The sequence below is a fragment of the Ailuropoda melanoleuca genome, chromosome 12, assembly GCF_002007445.2.
Source record: "Ailuropoda melanoleuca isolate Jingjing chromosome 12, ASM200744v2, whole genome shotgun sequence".
Classification (NCBI taxonomy): domain Eukaryota; kingdom Metazoa; phylum Chordata; class Mammalia; order Carnivora; family Ursidae; genus Ailuropoda; species Ailuropoda melanoleuca.
In genome coordinates this window covers 36,741,864-36,761,775 of record NC_048229.1, presented here as the reverse complement: position 1 = coordinate 36,761,775, position 19,912 = coordinate 36,741,864, and the positions used below count along the sequence as shown (strand labels likewise).

The following is a 19,912-nucleotide window of genomic DNA, read 5'->3' as shown; positions in this document are numbered from 1 at the left end:
GTGGTGCTTGTGTTTTGTAAGTGGGGTCATTTGCAGACCCTACTTACTTCCTGGGAAATAACTAGATGGTACCTAATAAGCCTCAGTTTCCCTATCTAGAAAATGACACTGCCTACACCAGAGGGCTTTTCAAGATTGAATGTATGAGAAAACACTGGAAAGAGATTATTAGAATAGCGCCTGCCTGTGATTGAAGTTACATCCCATTCACGCTTATAACAAGTGAAAATCTGTAAACCCCCAGGAAAACCTAAATTCTCCCTACGGTGCAGGATACCGCAGTTGATGGTCCCCTCCCTGGAGCCCACATAGCAGTGACACCAGAATTGCTGTGGCTTGTCTGATGGCTTGGGGGTGGAGATGGAGAGCAAGGTAGAGAATGGGGCTTAGTACCTTGACCTTCCTTCACCTTCCTTATTTGACAATCAAATGTCTTTTTTTTAAATAAATGCAATATAAAACCTATTATAAAATATTTAAGGTGTTCAAAAAAGATATAACGACATCCGGAACACCCACGTCCCCACCACCCAGTTCAGGAAACAACAGTATGTAGCAGACAGGATTCACTTTAAGCAGCAGCCCCAGTCCATTCCCCTCCAGAGGTGACCAGAAGACTGACCTTGGTATTTATCTCTAAATGTCACATGGTTGTTTTCCATGTTTTGAAAGTTTACATAAGCAGTATCAGATTTTCTTTCGTCTTAAAATAAGGAGGGAGATTGTTCGTGGCTACCTGTAGCCCCTTATTTATTGGTGTCCGTCTCGATAACGCCCGATCTCGGAGAGCCAGCCGCCGCTCCTTTGACTGAGCCCTCAGTTGAAATGGCTGGCTTTGCAGACCCTTCCTTAGAAGCTCATGGGAGGAGGAGCCAGAGGGCTCTGAGGACAGGAGAGAAGGCTGATTCGGCCTCCAGGCTCCACGTGGGGGAAAGAGTTTGGGAGGGCTGGCTTTACAGTCCGCTTCCTGGACGGACCCCTTTGGGCGAGACCAACTAGCTCGCGGTTTTTCTCTTTAAGGACACCATCCGCAGCCGCAGGGTTCCCACGCGGCGGCCTCAGCCCTACCCCCGGGCACTGCGTGTGCCGCCCCGTGGGGTGCAGGGGCGGGGGAGAGCCCCACAGCCCGAGCGAGGCGTGAGACCGGCGCACTTCAACCAGCTCGGCGCGCCGCCCGGGGCTAGCACGCCTGCCGTTCTCCGCCCGGAGCCCTTTGTCTCTCTCCGGCTCCCGTCCGCCCACCCCACCCCTTCGCCCCCATTGGCCAGGGCTCGGGCCCGGGCCCCGAGAGGAGGGGGCGAGTGGGCGGGGCCGCGTGGCGTCAGCGCAAGATGGCGGCCTCGGCGGCGCTGTTCCTCCGCTTGGGGAGCGAGCTCCGGCTAGGCGCGCGGGGGCTGTGCGCGAGGCTGGCGACGCCGCCCCCCCGGACCCCGGACCAGGTGAGCCGGACTGGGGTGGCCCCGAGTGCGGGGGCCCCTTCCTGGAGTTCCGGGAGGGCCGCCGCCGCGCCGGGGTTCTGGGACGCAGCACCTCGGGGTGCTGAATGGAACGACGCCCGCGTTTCGGGGAGCTTCCCTGCCTCCCGGGGTGGGCAACGCTTGTGCCCCCGAGCTAGATGCTGGGGGCTGAAGTGCGTCCTCTGAACGCCACTTCCTCTGGACCCCACGTGGGGGCCGGGGCAAGGGAGGTCACCTGTGTCCCGTCTTAGTGACCTCTCAGGTAATACTTGAGGGGGAGGGCCCGGGATGCTGGGGTCCCATTCTGGCCTTGGGGGTACTTTCTCTGCGGTGGTGGCGGTGATGATGAGGTAGATGTCCGGGCTTTTGATTCAACCTGCCTCCACGTTGACAGCCATTCTGACCTCGCTTCGTGCCCTTACTTCCCCAGACAAGCGATTGCTCTATCCAGGTTCCCATCCCTTTCCCTCTATACCCCACTACTCTGAGCCCCGGGCATCCGGATGCCTTATCTACCCGTCCAGTCCCCTTTTGTGCTCTCCATTGCCTTGCTCCCGGCATCCCAGTGTCCAGCCAGGCTCCCTGATTTCATTTCCCTGCCCTACAGGATCCTTGGTACCCGGCCTATCAACTCTTGAACCCCTGGGATCCTGGGTCCGGACAGTCTACTTTTTGACTATTCTAAGAGACCCAGTCTCCTGGTTGCCCCTCCAGAGACACAACACCCTGAGGCTATGTGGGTGTCTGCTTCCTGGCTCCCGACTTTGATCCTTCTGCCAGCATACCAGAATCATCCTGACCTTTCTCACCTCTCTTTCGGCTAACCTACCTCCTCTCAATTGCAGGCTACTGAAATTGGGAGCCGCACGGGCACCAAGGCCCAGGCTCAGGGGCCACAGCAGCAGCGGGGCACAGAGGGTCCCAGCTACGCCAAAAAAGTCGCACTCTGGCTTGCTGGGCTGCTGGGTGCCGGTGGGACTGTGAGCGTCATCTATATCTTCGGTGAGAGACACATGCCTTTTTCCCAATTTTGTTCCCTTGGCCCTCTCTTCTGCAGAACCTGCCCCCTGTTCCCCCTAAGGGTTTGGTCCATCTTCATTGCTGGCTCCTCCCTCAGTAAGGCAGCCAACTAGAACATCTACCTTGGAACTGGGAGACCTTTCTTTTTCCTCTACCCACTTTGCTCAAGGTTCCACTCTTAGTTGGTTCTGCACTAGGATCCAGAGAGTCATTTGGAAGAGGGAAAGAATGGGATGGAGAGGCCTGGACCAGCCTCCTAAGTTGCCTCTTCCTGCAGCACCCAAAACTCCAACCCTCCCCCTCATCCCTTCCTCCTTCAGAGACTGAGGAGACCCTGCCCCTGTCCCTCTTCTTTGGGAAACCCAGGATCCTGACTACCAGCTCCCTCCTCTCTTGATCTTAGGAGACCATCCCTTTTCCTGCTTCCCTCATCCCCAGGAATCTAGGCCCCCTGCCCTCTTCCTTCCTCAAGACCAGACCCCAATTTCTCTCACTCTTCCCTGTCTCCGTTACAGGAAACAACTCTGTGGATGAAACTGGTGCCAAGGTGAGGGGGAGAGAGACCCAGAGGCTTTGCCAGGGGTCCCATCCTGTGGGTCCTTTCCTCTTTGGTCTGCTGAGGCTCATTTCTGGTCTTGGGTGAGCCTTTCTTTCCCAGGGACCTTTGCCTACTCCTCTCGAAGATTCCTTTTTTGGGTGTAATGGGGTTCTGCTTCTGCCGTCCCAAACCCTATATTTTTGTCTCCACCTTCCAGATTCCCGATGAATTCGACAATGGTGAGTAAAAACAAGCACAGATTCTGAGGTCCCCCAAACCTCCCTATTCTGCTATTTATAGGGATGTTGACCTTCCCATCTGGTGCCCCTCCCCCTTTCCATTGGTGGGTAGGGGAGTCAACACCTGGATGGCTTTGGGGGGAGGGGCGTTACAAAGCCCCAGTCCTCTTCAGTCCTCTTCCGCTGGCCCAGGAGCAGATGGTCAGGGACAGATGGGGGAGGGGAGTCCACAGTAGGAGTGCTTGGAGAGAGGGGGCTGTCTGTCACCGGACACATGGCTTCCTGTCCCTTAGATCTGAGCGGCTGCAGCCCTTAATCCCCTCCTCTTTATGAAAGCCTCTTGTTCCCCCCAAGTCCCTCACCCTATCAGGCTCCTCATTTCCAAAACAATGGAATTTCCAAATTTCCGAACAATCTCTTTTCTCCCTCCCTCTTTTAGTTAATCAGCTTTTGGTGGAGAGTTTCTGACAAATTGGATAGTAGCGAGTAGTTGTCAGTCCTGTCACACTTGGCCCTTCCCAGGAGAAAAATAAAATTTCCAGAAAGCCACCTGTTCATGCTGGGAAAGTTTGCAAATGCACATGTTAATACATTGGTTACTTAAGTTGGGCAGGTGGGTAAGTATAATCTTTTAACTGGGTAATCTTTCTGGTTCAGATAAATCAACATACTGATTTTAAGTGGGGCAGGTAAACACGCAGGTTTCAAAAGTGTGTGTTTGCTAGCATAACTCGTTTCAGTGTTTTGGTTGTGAAGAGGCAGGCCCATGCATAGATCGCGGCTTAACTGGACTAAAAGTACTGTAGTGGGGGCGCCTGGGTGGCACAGCGGTTAAGCGTCTGCCTTTGGCTCAGGGCGTGATCCCGGCGTTATGGGATCGAGCCCCACATCAGGCTCTTCCGCTATGAGCCTGCTTCTTCCTCTCCCACTCCCCCTACTTGTGTTCCCTCTCTCGCTGGCTGTCTCTATCTCTGTCGAATAAATAAATAAAATCTTTAAAAAATAAAATAAAATAAAAAAATAAAAGTACTGTAGTGAAGTAGGCAGTCAGGTAAACTTCCTGCTTTCAGCTGGCTCCAGTAGAATCATTTAAAGCAGGACTTTTCAGCCTTGGCCCCCTCAGTACTTTGGAGTAGGCGGTGCGTTGCTGTGGGGGACGCCCTGTGCCTTGGAGGGCATTGAGCATCATTGTGGGCCTCGATCCCCGGGACACCAGTATCTTGACAACTGCATGTGTCTTCACCGCCCAAGTTCCTCAGAAGATGGAGGACCAGATTGCTCTGAGTTGAGAACCGCTAGTTTATAAAGTATTTAAGTGTATGTATATAGTTAGTGTGGTTTAAACAGACTCAGCATGTTAGCTTGACACAGGCCCGGCAGCCTGGTGGTTCAGAATGGACGGAACAAGTTGGCGTCATGTCAGCAGACTTCCGTGTATGTGGGTTTTGAGTGGGCAGACATATCGATGTCCCCTTTTATATCGGGGAGAGGGGTGTAAGTATTCACATTAAAACGGGGCAGGTGAATAAACATATTTACTCCTGCCCGGCGGTCATGTCCTTGCCTTCTGTCTTTGGACTTAGAAATGAGCTCGTTCAAACCAGGTGGGTCTGTAGACTTGTTTGTGTCCGGTAGGTAAATAAAGCCCTGGTTCGTCCGGGAGGTTGAGCAGTGGCTCATCTCGGAATCCCTCTGTGCCCTGGTGTCCTCCTAGATCCAATTCTGGTACAGCAGTTGCGCCGGACATACAAATATTTCAAAGACTATAGACAGGTGAGCAGGAGCCCCGAGCCCCGTCCCCATCCCTCCGGCCCCAGCCTCTGCCTCCTCGTCTGAGCACTCCCCGCTCCGTCCTTCTCCCACAGATGATCATCGAGCCCACCAGTCCCTGCCTCCTCCCAGACCCTCTGCGGGAGCCGTACTACCAGCCGCCCTACACGCTGGTCTTGGAGCTCACTGGCGTCCTCTTGCACCCTGAGTGGTCGGTGTGTCCTGGGGAAGGCAGCGGGTTGGGGACACTAGATAAACATGGGTGACCGGGTCGAGGTGATAGGGTTAGGAGCAGAGACTCAGGAGCCAGCTCCGCTGTGATGTTGGGGAGGAGGCGTCGCTCTCGTTGCTTTTCTCACCCGGGAGACCGGCCACCCTGTAGCTGCCTGGGAGTGTGCCTGGGCGCTCGGTCCGTGCTACCGAGGAGTCAGCTGTTAGTCTGGGACCCAGACCCCCAGACTCTGAGACCCTCAGTCACAGCCGTGTACTCCTGAGCCCCTTCCGCCCTGGAGCTACAAAGATGGGGGAGAGTACTCTTGTTCCGGGGAGCCTCCAGGCTGGGGCTTTGTTCTGGGGGTTTCTGGGTCTTGGTGTTTCACTGTCCTCCTTGCCTCCCCAGCTGGCCACTGGCTGGAGGTTTAAGAAGCGTCCAGGCATCGAAACCTTATTCCAGCAGCTTGCCCCTTTGTATGAAATTGTCATCTTTACGTCTGAGACTGGCATGGTAAGGCCCCGGGACAGCGGAGGGATGGTCAGTGTGGCCCGAGAGCGGGAGGGTCAGGGCTCAGCCTGACCCTGTTCTCCCTTCCATCCTACCCCCAGACTGCATTCCCGCTCATCGACAGTGTGGACCCCCATGGCTTCATCTCCTACCGCCTGTTCCGGGATGCCACAAGATACATGGATGGGCACCATGTTAAGGTGCCATGTAGGGGGCCATGGGTGGTCCTCTGGGACTTGGGGGGTGCTGGCACTTCCTGAGGGAAAGAGGCCCCAGCTCTGACCGCAGCCTCAACCCTGCTTCTGCCCCAGGTCTGATTCTGGCAGGACTTCAGCCTGCCCCTAGGGCTGGGCTTCTAGGTTCTTCTTCCTTCCCTGGTATCTGGGGATGGGAGCCAGGGTGGGAGTTCAGGGGATGGAGTCTCTCCAAAGAAGACAGTTGGGGGTAACGGAGGGATATGAGGTTTGGAAACTGTCTGCTGTCTGTCTGGAACCGAGTGTCTCTGGGACTGTGTAGCTTGTATGAGACTCTGGGCCTTGTTTGCACTCCCAGGACATTTCGTGTCTGAATCGGGACCCTGCCCGCGTAGTCGTCGTGGACTGCAAGAAGGAAGCTTTCCGCCTACAGCCCTACAATGGCGTCGCCCTGCGGCCCTGGGACGGCAACTCCGATGACAGGGTCTTGTTGGACCTGTCTGCCTTCCTTAAGAGTGAGGCTGACCCCTGACCTGGCCTCTGACCTTGGAGCCCTTGACTCTCGAGGAATGATAGATGCTTAAATCAACCCCACCCCCATGTAAAATTGGGTCCTTGAGGTGTGGGAGGTTCACAAGCATCTTGCCATCTTTAGAAGCTTCTGAGAATGTTTGGGGTGCTTTGGAATATTTAGGGAATACTTGGGGGATGTCCAGGGGAGCCCTTTTAGAGCGTTAAGAAATGTTTCAGGTAGCTCTGACCAGCCTCAGTGGCTGACCGTCACCCTTGTGGGCCCTGCTCTCCTGTGGCCTTCCTGCCTGGCTGACCCCTGGCTGCTGTGCCCACAGCCATTGCACTGAACCGTGTGGAGGATGTCAGGACTGTGCTGGAGCATTACGCCCTGGAGGATGACCCACTGGAGGCCTTCAAACAGCGGCAGAGCCGGCTAGAGCAGGTGGGCCCCCAGACTGCAGGGGGATGGGGGCATCGCATCAGTGTCCGAGGCTCCCAGGAGAGGGGCCCTTGAGCTGCCTGTGTCTGCTGTGGCTGCAAGACCTTGAGCGAGGCCCTTGTCTTCCACTCAGTCTGTCCTGTAGGGTTCTTGTCAAGGGGAGGGGCTGGTCAATTCCGCAGCCTGCTCTTGAGAATAGGAGGCAGGGAACGCCAAGCATGGGGCTTGGATGCTTTCGAACAGATCTGGGGGCCCCAGTTTTGTGTGGACAGGAGGTTTGGGTCAGGTCTGGGGAAAGGGATCCCTGAACAGTTGGACCCATGGGACTGGACAAGGAGTTCTGGTGGTCTTGGTGTGATCCTGGTAATTTGGAAGTGGAGCTAAGAATATGGATCAAGTCTGGGAATGAGATCCTCAGGGGTCAGTCTAGACTGAAGTTGACCAGATTCTGGGTTGGGTGCCTGGAAGGAGGGCTGGAGCTCCTGAGTGCCAAAAGGATGAGTCCTGGAGATTGGGGCCTGGGATCCCCCAGCATCCAGACGGGTGTCATATGGCTGAGGGTTGGGCACTGGGGCCCAGGGAGTGCAACAGTGCAGTCTGATGAAGGGCCACAGGTCTCACCAGCATCCAGGTTAGGGTAAATAGGGTCTGGGATAGGTTCCCAGGGTTCAGGGGAGGCGCCTCCTGGGATCTGGGGAAGGGAGTCATGACAGTACTGGGACTTAAGTCTGGGCTCCTGTGTCTGGGCTGGTGTTCTAGGGTCTTGGGGAAGGGGTCTGGGCCAGGCAGAGGTTTAAGGAAGGTGGACCCTTGGATGAGGGAGCCTAGGAGGAGAATACCCAGCCCCGGCTGACCTTCCTCTGCCCCTCACCCCAGGAAGAACAGCAGCGCCTGGCTGAGCTCTCCAAATCCAGCAAGCAGAACCTCTTCTTTGGCTCTCTCACCAACCGCTTATGGCCTCGCTCCAAACAGCCCTGACCTCTGAGCCTCCTCAGACTCACTGCCTGGGTCCTGGGCCCCAGGCCCCAGTGCTCCCAGACCATGGCTTGGGCAGCCACATCCAATAAAGTCCATCCCAGATGCCACACTCCTGTGTCCGGAGAGTCTCCAGCTGGGGGCATCGGGGTGAGGTCCGGGACTCTTGGGTCATCGTCCCACAGTGGCCGATCGGCTATCAGGCACGGAGTAGGTTCTTTGGTGGACCGGGATTGGTTTTGTTTTTTTTTTTAAAGATTTTATTTATTTATTTGACAGAGATAGAGACAGCCAGCGAGAGAGGGCACAAGCAGGGGGAGTGGGAGAGGAAGAAGCAGACTCATAGCGGAGGAGCCTGATGTGGGGCTCGATCCCATAACGTCGGGATCACACCCTGAGCTGAAGGCAGACGCTTAACTGCTGTGCCACCCAGGCGCCCCTGTGATTGGTTTTGAACCCTGGCCTGGGAATCGCAAACCTAGGTCCCTCTGGCCACATCTTCCCATGTGCCATGTGATCTCAGAAAGTGTGTCTCACTCTTTGGCCCCAGATTCCTCATCTCTGGAAAAGGGAAGAGAGGGCGGCACTGGGGGTCTGAGAGCCAGGTCCCTGCCGGGCCGCTGTGTGCACACACCCCATGTGGCCTCAGGGGCCTCTGATGGACCAGAGCTCCTCCCGCCTTGAGAGGGCAGCGGCTGCTCCCTCTGCCGGCTGTGGCCCTGTGGGAAGGTGCACCTGGAGTTGCTTGATCAGCTTTTTCCATAGAAGCCCGAAGTTGGGATTTTCATATTAAGTCTCCCGATTGGGAGATGTTGGCTTCTAACTAGGACAGGCAGACGGCGTGGCAGCACTGCGCGCTGGAACTTTCTGTGATGTTTATGCCATGTCCCGTGTCTGCACTGTCCGGTCTGGCCGCCATGTTCGGACGGAGCCATGGAGTACGTGCAGTGTCAGGAGGGTAACTGAGGACTAGAGCTCCTGTTCGTATCATTTTAAGTAACTAGTTTAAGCAGCCACTCGTGGCTTGTCGCTCCTGCAGGGGCTGCCACGGTTGCGTGCCATTCCAGTCTGGGTCCTGGACTGGCCACGTTCAAATCCCAGCTTTGCCGCTTCCCACCTCGTGTGGTCTCAGGTTACTTCGCCTGTCATGCCTCAGTTTCCCCATCTGTGAAGGTAACCGTACCTAGCTCGGAGGCTAGGCTGGAGTGCTGAGGGAGGTGCTCCACAGAGGCCCTCAGATGGTGGCTGTGGACCTTGGGCCAGGAGTCTCTGTGCCTCTGCTTCCTCAGCTCACAAAGGGGTAATGGTAGGACCTGTCTTCCAGCAGCTGTGAGTAACAGGACAGCCCCTCCTCGGCGGTATGTAGATTCCCTTGGGTCTTCTTACCTGGTTCCCATACTGGCTCTTCACAGACTGAAGTATCCTGGACCCCCACCCATGGCTGGCCCAGCCTCTCTCCTCCAGCCAGCACTTAGTGCTAGTACCAGTTAAATATTTTAAAAAGACATTCCCTGGTGTTTGTTACAATAATTAAAGTGTAACTGTGTGGGCCAGATTGAATTTCTGGACTTTTACCAGTTTTTTTTTTAAAGGCTCACCTCCATGTCTATAAAGAAATGTTAAAATTTGCATACCCGTCCAGCCCCAAGGTGTACTATCTATAACCTGGGCTAGGTCTCAAGGGTCATGGTTTACTTATTCATAAGTGATTCATAATAGTACTTCCCTCGTTCATTGACTGACTCATCAATATTTCCTAAGTGCTGACTGCCCAACCTTGTTCTAAGCACTAGGGTGCATCAGTGAGCAAATTAGATAAAAAGCTCTCCCTGTTAGATAAAAAGCTCTCCCCTCATGGAGGAGGCAATGGTCAGATCTTTCTCGAGGTAATAAAGGCATAAAGAAAAATATGGTATGGTAAGTAGACAGAGTGGTTTGGGGGCTTGAGGTACTGATTTGGATTGGATGGAACAGTCAAGGAAGGTTTCTTGGAAGGGTATATCTGATCACAAGGAAATGAGGAAAGCCATGGATATCTCTGTCAGGCACGCTCACCTCAGGGCCTTTGCACTTGCTGTTCCCTCTGTCAGGAATATTTTCCCAGGGTACATATCACTTCCCCTTCTTCCTCTCACCCTAGGTCTTTACTCAGATGTCACCTCAGCATGGCCTGTGGGCCTAAGATTGGCTTGTAAGGAAAAGTCCTAAATAGCCAAAGAGACTCATGAAAATCTCTTAAAGTATACCTCACACGCAGACATGACAGAATTCACCTGAAACATTATCATGTCTGGCACAAACCTTCAATAAAGCTTGGCTGTTTTTACGATCTTTAAAATGTTTGAGATATCTCAGACCTGGAATCTGTTACCTTCCCAAGTTAGCATTCAGGGCAGGATTTTGCCTTCTCCCACAGCCTGTTCTAAAGACTGTCCAAATTCCATTTGAATGTGTCCTGTGATGGGAAGCTCACTCCTCCACCTACCCCAGTACAGGGCCAAACTTGCCTCCCAGTAGTTGGTCCACGAGGTTTGGCCCTCTGCTTTGGGCTACAGGGCCAGTTTGAGTAGCGGGATATGAAGGGGGACCTCAAATGTCAGCCTTAGAGTCTTGGGGTGTATTTTCTTTCTTTGTTTCTTTTTTTTTTTTTTTCCAAGTAGGCTCCACTCTGGGTTTGAACTCACGACCTGAGATCAAGGCCTGAGCTGAAATCAGGAGTCAGACGCTTAACCGCCTGAGCCACTGAGGTGCCCCTCGGAGTGTATTTTGAAGGCACTGGGGAGCCATGCTCGAGCCTGCAGGAGAAGGACACGGTCAGATTTGTGCTTAGACCCTGTAGGCCAGGGTGGTTCCGGCTGGGGGAGAGGAATCAGGGCTGTGGGACTCTGAGGAGGTGCATGGCCACCTTGGTGAATGTTAGTGAAGTACTGGCAGGAGGCGCATCCTGCTGAGAACGGAATTCAATAGAGGAGGGAGTGGAGAGGACACGAGTAGAGGGGAGACCTGTGCGAAGGAGCCTGGGGTGTACACACAGTGGCCCTGGCCCTCCCGTGCTCAAAAGCCTTACATGACTCCAGTCCTCAGGATTAAGAGGAAACTTTTTTTTTTTAAGGTTTTATTTTTGGGGCGTCTGGGTGCGCAGTCGGTTGACCGACGACAGACCCTTGACTTCGACTTCGGCTCAAGTCATGATCCCAGGGTCGCGGGGTGGAGTGCCGCATCGGGCCCCAAGCTCAGTGGGGAGTCTGCTTCTCTCCCTCTCCCTCTGCTCCTCCCCGCTCTCGCGTTCTCTAAAATAAATCTTGGGGGAAAAATCTTATTAAGTAACCCCTACACCCAATGTGGGACTTGAACCCACAACGCCGAGATCAAGAGTCGCTCGCCCCACCGACGGAGCCAGCCGGCGCCCGTAAGGGGAAACCCTTTAACTGAACTCTCTCCTTCATTAAAAATTGCTGCGCGCTGGCGTGTGCCCGGGTCTCCCGGGCTATGCTTTATGGATCATCCTATCTTCTCTAAATACAGCCAAGCTGTATTCCCACCTTACTGATTAGCCTCTAAGTATGACAACGTTGGGGGGGGGGTGCGGGGGGGTTTACGTCACCTGCGTGAGGGCTTCACTCAGCACCTGGCCCCGAGCGACTGTGACCAGAGGCCGGAGCATCTGCTCCTCACCCGGCTTTCCTTGCGGTGGTCCGGGAATACTTAGGGGCTTCTGGACCGCCCGGGGGTGCCCCCTCCCCCCACCGTGAGGGAGAGGGGGGGTCCCCTGATCTGTGAAGACGGAATTTCCTGCCCATTTGCTCCTCACACCTTCCGGAGGCCAAACGGGCAGCCCAGCTGCGGCCCGAAGGGGGAGGGGCGCGGCCGTCCGGCAGATGGCGGCATTTACATACAGCTGGGGCCCTCGCAGGCGGGGGCGCCTCGGCCCGGAGGCTGTGCCTCCGCGACGCGGGGTCTGCAAGGGTGGCTTTGTCTTCGGGAGGGGAGCACACACGCTGCGCATGTACACACACACAGAGGTCCACAAAGAACCCCGGATCTTCATCGTACCCACACATGGGTGCACCCGTGGACTTCCCACACCTCCTGTCTTTTCACGCACGGACGCTCGGTTATTCACAGCTGACACAGACCCTACCACACACACACGGCCACCTAGAGCTACCTGCACGGACCACAAAGTGAGAGGTTCCTGTGACTCTACACCGTGGGCCAGGATCTCTCAAATTTACTCCTTTACCCGCACAGAGAAGCATCCACAACGGCTGCGCACTCCCCCAAAATCACACAGTCCTGAAGTCACGTACACCTCTGTTCTTCTATGCAGGTGCACACCCGTACACACAACCACAGAATCTCAGAATTACTTACAACCTCACAGTCTTAACCATACACAATTCGAGGCACACGTGGAGCCACACCGTCTCAGGCACACACTCACCAAGTCCCGCACAGCCTCCAGCCAGTAGCTCCTGCTCACACCACACGCACGCACAGAATCTTACAATCATGTGCAACCTCACACACTGGCATAACCCTCTAACCCCACCCCGAGCTCGGTCACACACCAAGTCGTGCCCAAACCACACCCAGGACCACACACCCACTACATTGCCGGTGCCCACACCCCAATTCACGGTTACTCCGGCAAGCTCCCCTTCCCCTGCGACCTCCCCCCAGAGTCTCCCGGAGCCCGGCGGCTGCCTCAAGGGGCGGAGCCGTCCCCTCGGATATAAGGCTCGGGAGCCCGCAGCTGCGGCTCCCAGCGCCCCCCGAAAGGCCATGGTCAGCCCGCAGATGCCCCAGCTCCTGCTCCGGACGGTGATCCTGGCGCTTATTTTCCTTCCCCAGGTCAGAGCAGGAGTGGAAAGGGAGGAATGGGAAGGGGTACGACCCAGGGGGCTTGGGGAGGGGGCGCGGGGCGGACGGGACGCCTGGGCCCCCACGCCCCCTCACCCTGCGCCCCTTTCCGGCCCCAGGCACGGCCGGCAGGCGTCTTCGAGCTGCAGATCCACTCTTTCGGGCCAGGACCAGGCCCGGGGGCCCCGCGGTCCCCCTGCGGTGCGCAGGGCCCCTGCCGCCTCTTCTTTAGGGTCTGCCTGAGGCCAGGGGTCTCCGAGGAAGCCGCCGAGTCTCTGTGCACCTTGGGCGCGGCGCTGAGCGCGCGCGGACCCATCTACACCCAGCAGCCCGAAGCGCCAGCGCCTGACCTGCCGCTGCCCGACGGCTTCATGCGCGTGCCCTTCCGGGAAGCCTGGCCGGTGAGAACCCCGTGCTGGGAGGCCTTACCCAAACCTCTACGGCCTTCTGCCCTCCAACTTCCAAGACCCCAACCTTGCCCTCTGGGGACCCCAAATTCCCAGACCAGTAACTATCATCCAGAATCCCACATTCTTAGACCCTGTGGGCTACCCACAGGGTACTCCAAATTTCTGAATCCCACTTCTTCTTTAGGGATCCTAAATGTTCTGGCGCCCACCCTGCATGCTTGGGACCCCAAATTCCTGGAACTTCAAACTCACCCTCTGTAAATTCTAAATTCACAGAACCCTACCTCTGTTCCTTGGGGATCCCTAAACACTGGAATCTTTATCTTCAGATCTCCCTGCACTTAGGGACCATCCCACATCCTGTCTTTGGAACCCCAGTCTCCTCTCACCTTATCCCTTCTCAGATCTTCCAGTTGGGGCCTGTATTCATGACTTTTACCTCCAAAATCCTATCTCCTATCCCACAACCCCAAAAGCAGACAGGCGAACAGACCTGTACTTGAATTCTAGACCCCTGTCCTTTTGTGCAAGGTGGCTTTCCCTGTTCCAGTCTCAGTTTCCCCATCTGTAAAATGGGGTCATCATGGTACCTCACAAGGGTCCCTCTTGAGGGATTCGACCAGGTATCTACAGTCTAGTGTTTACCCACAGGAAGTGCTCAATAAAGGAAGCCCAAACTGTCATTCCTTCCCTGGTCCAGCCCCTCTGGGAATTGTCCCTTGTCTGCCTGGTCCCTGGAATGACACCACCCCTAAAGCCTGGCTTTCTCCAAGTACCCACCCTGACCACTGTCTTCCATTCTTTCCCCTCCTTCCTCCACCGAACCAGGGCACCTTCTCTCTCATCATTGAAACCTGGAGAGAGGAGTTAGAACAGATTGGAGGTGAGTGTCTTCAATCAACGGACTAAAGTGCAGAGTGTGGGGGCCCCAGGGAGTTGGGGCCCCATGTAAGGCCCAGGAGAGTGACATGGGGCTGTCTGTAGGGTGGAGCGTTCACGGGGTCGCCTGCCCATGATGTCCTCACAGCTCCTGGAGTGCAGTTCTGGGTGTTGGTAGTCCAGGGCTCTTGGCAGGTTGGTGTAAACTTGTCCTCGTGCTGGATGTAGGAGTCTATGGCCTGATACCCGGTGAAGTACGATCTTACTATCTTGGAATTGAAGCCACCAGAGCAGGAGGATATAGCCTCTCACAGTTCTGCACTATCACCATCGGAGTTTGAGAAGCCGGGGTCGGTAGGAGTTACTTCCGGTTTTTCTAGTCAAAGCTCTGTCATGGCGTCCACATAGAGGTCCCAGGAGCCCTATGGGATGTCCCAGGTTCATCAGAGAGAATATTGAGCAACTTGAGGGAGATGGTGTGATTTATTCTTAATTTGAGGCGATTTTGGAGCCATGTAAGGCCCACAGTGTAAGGGGGTGGGGGTGGTTCTGTCACCACTTAGATATAAAAAGTTCCTGTGGCACAATGTGGGGGTGTGACAGCTCTGCCGGGCAGAGAATGCCACTCTCTCTCTCTCTCTGTATCCTGAGGCTTCAGGCAATGAGGATAATTTATGGTCTAGTAATTGGGGTCTCTGTCACCATTTTTATATAGGAAGATCCTGAGGCACAGTTTCGGGGTGTTTTGACCTCATTTCAAAAGACCTGCGTTGCCCCTTGGCCGTATAGACATATCAAATGGCACAGGGTGTTAGAGGGTTCATTACTGCTCTAATATACAAAGATTCTGGGGCAAGATACGGGGGTATTTCGGCTTCTGTGGGCAGACTGTTACCATCGCGATGGTCATAGGATACAAATGGGGTGGCGACATCATTATAGGAGTTTACAGCCTTGCTAAGTGGGTTATTGCTATTCTCAGGGCTCGAAAAGGGGTGTTTAGGCCTCGCTAAGAGCGGCAGGGAGAGCGCAAGTTCCATCTGTATCGCAGAGTGAGTCCGGGCGCAGCGCGGCCCGGCCCACCCAGCGCTACTGCTTTCTCCCCGCAGGGCCCGCCTGGAGCCTGCTGGCGCGCGTGGCCGGCCGGCGCCGCCTGGCGGCCGGGGGCCCCGTGGGCCCGGGATGTGCAGCGCGCAGGCGCCTGGGAACTGCGCTTCTCTTACCGCGCGCTGCGAGCCGCCCGCCGTCGGGGCCGCGTGCGCGCGCCTCTGCCGCTCGCGCAGCGCACCCTCGCGGTGCGGTTCGGGACTGCGACCCTGCGCGCCGGCGGAGGACGAGTGCGAGGCAGCGCGTGAGTCCTGCGTTCCACCCCATCCCATCCCCGGCCCTTCCCTAGCTGCACTCACGGCCCCCAGGTCCCTTTCACAACCCGGTTACCCTCTTCAGGGAACTGGGGACTCGAGAGCTCTTCCCGGGTGCCGCAGACACCCCTCACCAGGAAACAAGGGAAGGCTGCTGACCGCTGGCCAAGTACCCCAGGCCCCGCTCCAGACCCTCTGAGGAGGTCCTCAGCCCCCTTCCATGATCCAGCTACCACCCGTGGGGAAACTGAGGACCCTGGACTTCTCTCCAGTCCTGTCTGGGGCACTCCAGCCTTCTTCCTTCTTCCTAGCACTTTTCTCTTCCCTAATAGGCACCGCATACCCTTTTCCCATGCTGGTACTACCCCCGCCTTCCTCCTCTAACGCATGCGCACACCCCTTTCCAGATGCTAGGACCCTCCAAACTCTTCTAATGCTGGGGCTCTTCCTATCCCCGCCCAGGAGCTTTGGAAACTCCTCGCAGTTTCCCACAACCCCCTCACCAAGGGATACTTTATCCTCCCTCCCTGCAACTGCAGGCCAGGTATCATTGCTTTCTAAATCTTGGGTCCCGGACCTCCATTATGGGGACCCCCAGACTCCTCCCCAGACTTCTGAATCCCACTGAAGCCCCTAGGACTCCCAGGCTTATCCAGATTTTCCCAGACCCGCGCTAATCCAAGACCCTCCCTTTCCCCCTGAAAGACCCGGGGCCCCTCCCCAAGCCCAGGCCCTTCTCTCATTCTGCTCTCTCCAAGCTCAGACCCTGGAGGCCCCACTCCATTCTCTTTCTAAGAGCACCGAGTCTGGAGCTCAATGGCCTGGGTTCACAACCTCGATCTGCCACTTCCTATGTGCCTCTGTGGGCCTCAGTTTCCCTATCCGGAAACTGGGAGGTCACAATACCATCTGGCCCAGAGGGTTGTCCGTCACAAGGATCAAACAAGGTGGTGCATAGGAAGCGCTCAGAAATTTCTCTGCTTCCTCTCCTCCTGAGCCTGCCCTCATCAACATTATTCTTCCCTCTGCCTCGCCTTCCCCCATAGCGGCGTGTCTAGCAGGCTGCAGTCCTGACCACGGCTTCTGTGAGCAGCCCAATGAGTGTCGATGCCTGGAGGGCTGGACTGGGCCCCTCTGCACCATCCCTGTGTCCAGCAGCTGCCTCACCCCCAGGGGCCCATCCTCCGCCACCACTGGATGCCTCGTACCCAGGCCTGGGCCCTGCGACGGGAACCCGTGCGCCAACGGCGGCAGCTGCAGCGTCAGTATAGCTCCTCCTACCTCGTCCTGACGGAGTTCCCCGCGCCCCCTGTCGGCGGCTCCTTGAGATCACAACCTGGGGAGGGCGGGGAGGGGGAATTGGGTAGCCGTCAGAGGAAGGCTTCCCCGAGGTGCCCAGCCTTCATCTGGGGCCTTGAAGGAGGATTGGGGAAAGGGATTGGGAAGAGCCCGTAGACCAGGTGAGCGGCCTGCGGTCAGCAAAGGAGTGGCGGTGGGAATGAGCCTGGTGTGTACTGGGATAAAGTGGAGCCCAGCGTGGGCCACCTGGACACTGCCACCAAGGGACATGAGAAACAGGGGTCAGGTGAGGGGGCGGGCCTCAGAAGGGAAGATCCAGAGGCGGCTTCATGGAGGAGGTGGGCTTAGGGCTAGGACCCAGAGGCAGGATTCGGCTACGTGGACAGAAGCGGGGAGGGCAGACCAGGCTGGCAGCCTTTGTAGGCAAAGGTGGAGAGGTGGGAATGGGGTCCCCCTGAGCCTCCAGAGCTTCCCCTGCAGAAACATGGAGTGCAGCGAGGGGTTGTTTCAGGGGACGCCCCAGGTGCGGCCCCCGAAGACTGGGAGGTAGGCCCGGGCAAGGAGCAGCCCTTCAGGGTCAAGACAGGAGGGGAAAGGGGATTTTGCTCCCAGGAGACCCCGTTCTGAAGTCCTCTTGTGGCCGCCCAGGAGACCCCGGGATCCTTCGAATGCGCCTGTCCCCGCGGGTTCTACGGATTGCGGTGTGAGGTGAGCGGGGTGACCTGTGCGGATGGACCCTGCTTCAATGGCGGCTTGTGTGTGGGAGGCGCAGACCCTGACTCTGCCTACGTCTGCCACTGCCCGCCCGGGTTCCAAGGCTCCAACTGTGAGAAGAGAGTGGACCGGTGCAGCCTGAAGCCGTGCCGGAACGGTGAGGGATGGGGGGGTGCGGGGGTGCCTGCGTGGTCTGTGGGCAAAAGCGGGGCTTGCCTCAGACAGTCTGGGTGGGAATCCTGGCTTTCTCTACCCTCTGGCCTGGGAAAGTGACCCTCCCCCTATGCCCAACGTGTTTTTTTTTTTTTTTGTTTTTGTTTTTTTTTTTAAGATTTATTTATTTGAGAGAGGAAGGGAATAAAAGCAGGGAAGGGGGGAGAGGCAGAAAGAAAGGGAGAAGCAGACTCCCTGCTGAGCGGGGAGCCAGAGGTATGGCTCGATCCCAGGACCCCGGGCTCATGACCTGAGCCAAAGGCTGATACCCAACTGACTGAGCCACCCAGGCACTCCTGCCCAGCCTGTTCTGGGCGAGGTGGTATTTCTATCTCAAAAATATTTGAGTAAGGGGTACCTGGCTGGCTTGGTTGGTAGAGCTTGGAACTCTTGACCTCGAGGGTGTAAGTTCGAGCCCCATGCTGGGTGTAGAGATTACTTTAAAAATGTATATTTGTGTATCTACAGTGTTCCAGGTCCTGTTCTAGGCACTAGGGATACAGCAGGGATTGAAATAGACAAAAAACCCTGCCCTCATAGAGCTGACAGAGCAGATGGACAATAAACAAGATAAATAAGTAAATTATATGGGAAGCTAGATGGTGATAAAAACTAAGAAGAAAATCCACCTAGGTGGCTCAATTGGTTGAGTGGAGGAGTCTTGGCTTCGGCTCAGATCGTGTCATGAGATCGAGGCCTGCGTGGAGCCCGCATCGAGGCCACATTGGGCTCCGTGCTGAGCGTGGGGTCTGCTTGTCCCTTTCCCTCTGGTCCTTGCCTTGCTCACACTCCCTCTCTCAAATAAATAAACAAAATCTAAAAACAAAACAAAACAAAAACTAAAGAAAAATAAACCCAGAGGGGGATGGGGAGTGTGTATGGGTAGAGGGTTGACATTTTAACCAAAGTGGTTAAGGAAAACCTGGCTGAAGGGTAGTGAAGGAGGGAGCTATATGGGGATGTAGGGGGAAAAGTTATGTTCCAGGGAGCAGGACTAGCAGGTGCAAAGACCCTGAGGTTAGAATGTGCCTGCCCTGCTGAGGATCACAGGGAAACAGGTATGGATGGAGCAGAGTGAGTGCAGGGAGAGTGGTGAGAGATGAGGTCAGGGAGGTGACCGAGACAGATTGCATGGGCCTTCATGGGCTATGAGGAAGATTGTGGTTTTACCACAAGGGAGATGGAGCCGTAGGAATGTTCTGAGTAGTGGAGAGATCTGACCTGACATAGTTGTTACAAGGTTAAATAAGACCATGAATGTAAAGGGCTTAGCACATTTTTTCCCCAATATTTTATTTATTTATTTGAGAGAGAGAGACCACTAGAGAGAGAGAGCGCAAGCACGAGTGAGGGTCAGAGGGAGAGGGAGAGGGAGAAGCAGGCTCCCCACTGAGCAGAGAGCCCGATGTGGGGCTAGATCTCAGGACCCTGGGATCATACATGACCTGGGCTGAAGGCACACACTTAACCGACTGAGCCACCCAGGTGCCCATGCACATTCTTATAATAATACTAATTCTCTCCAAAACACTGAGTGTTCACTCTGGGCTGAGTGATATTAGGGACACAGCAGTGACTAAGACAGCTCTGGGCCCCACCACCAGGGAGGGTACCGGCCGAGGGGGGAAGACACACTTGTCCTCAGAGCCCAGAGTTGTTAGGGTTGTGATGGGGGAGCACGGGGTTGGGATGGAGAGAGTCAGGGAAGACTTCCTGGAGAAGGGAACATCTGAGCAGAGACCTGAAGGCTGAACTCGGGGAGCGACAAGGTGAAAAGAATGGGAGGAAAGGAGGAAGGGAAAAGGGAAGGGGCATCCCAGGCAGAAGGCACGGGCAAAGGCCAGCTGGTTCAAACATGTTATGGTACTACTAACTGAATGTGGTTGAAGCCGAGAGAAAAAAGGAGATACAGAGCGCCAAGGTGAGGCTGACTCAAACCAAGACTTCAATGGGGAGGAAAAGAAGCGGGCCTGCTGTCCAGGCGAACTCCCAGAGGCGGCCCCTAGGGTTAGATAGAGACAGCGGGGACCCAGAGGGAAGGGCGGGCAGGATTACAGAGCCGAGGAGCGGGCGCGCGGACAGGCTTGGGGACCCGCGGCCCGGGCCACGCCCCTGACGCCCCTTCCCCACAGGCGGGCTCTGCCTGGACCTGGGCCACGCCCTGCGCTGCCGCTGCCGCGCCGGCTTCGCGGGGCCGCGCTGCGAGCACGACTTGGATGACTGCGCCGGCCGCGCCTGCGCCAACGGCGGCACGTGCCTGGAGGGCGGCGGCGCGCGCCGCTTGCTCCTGCGCGCTGGGCTTCCGCG

General features: G+C 56.1%; 2 protein-coding genes across 3 annotated transcripts in view; both read left to right on the top strand.

Annotated features, from left to right (window-relative positions):
* The first annotated feature begins 985 nt into the window (after nucleotides 1-985).
* On the top strand, nucleotides 986-7,976 carry TIMM50 (translocase of inner mitochondrial membrane 50). Of its 2 annotated transcripts, XM_034639457.1 has the most exons (11): nucleotides 986-1,439; nucleotides 2,303-2,459; nucleotides 2,993-3,024; nucleotides 3,233-3,254; nucleotides 4,969-5,027; nucleotides 5,120-5,239; nucleotides 5,644-5,748; nucleotides 5,847-5,945; nucleotides 6,298-6,454; nucleotides 6,788-6,894; nucleotides 7,768-7,976. In XM_034639457.1, exons 1-11 carry the CDS (start codon nucleotides 1,332-1,334, stop codon nucleotides 7,867-7,869), a joined length of 1,068 nt encoding a protein of 355 aa, XP_034495348.1. In that variant the 5' UTR covers nucleotides 986-1,331; the 3' UTR covers nucleotides 7,870-7,976. The 2 variants fall into 2 exon arrangements, with proteins under 2 accessions (XP_034495348.1, XP_019663641.1); XM_019808082.2 differs by lacking the exons at nucleotides 986-1,439; nucleotides 4,969-5,027 and having other exon boundaries at nucleotides 2,322-2,459.
* A 120-nt stretch (nucleotides 7,977-8,096) lies between these two features.
* DLL3 (delta like canonical Notch ligand 3) overlaps nucleotides 8,097-19,912 on the top strand; it is a 14,856-nt gene continuing 3,040 nt past the window's right edge. Inside the window, 9 exon segments of the mRNA XM_034639458.1 lie at nucleotides 8,097-12,720; nucleotides 12,849-13,130; nucleotides 13,968-14,022; nucleotides 15,128-15,186; nucleotides 15,188-15,243; nucleotides 15,245-15,369; nucleotides 16,426-16,640; nucleotides 17,327-17,549; nucleotides 19,738-19,877. Coding sequence (XP_034495349.1) covers nucleotides 12,379-12,720; nucleotides 12,849-13,130; nucleotides 13,968-14,022; nucleotides 15,128-15,186; nucleotides 15,188-15,243; nucleotides 15,245-15,369; nucleotides 16,426-16,640; nucleotides 17,327-17,549; nucleotides 19,738-19,877 — 1,497 coding nt within the window. The 5' untranslated portion in view covers nucleotides 8,097-12,378.

What these genes read in the sequence shown, in the direction of transcription:
- TIMM50 (XM_034639457.1), top strand. Translation starts at nt 1,332, where the DNA reads ATGGCGGCCTCGGCGGCGCTGTTCCTCCGCTTGGGGAGCGAGCTCCGG. An exon ending in ATTTCAAAGACTATAGACAG is followed by an intron (nt 5,028 to 5,119) that starts GTGAGCAGGAGC and finishes CTTCTCCCACAG; the next exon opens with ATGATCATCGAGCCCACCAG. An exon ending in TGGATGGGCACCATGTTAAG is followed by an intron (nt 5,946 to 6,297) that starts GTGCCATGTAGG and finishes TTGCACTCCCAG; the next exon opens with GACATTTCGTGTCTGAATCG.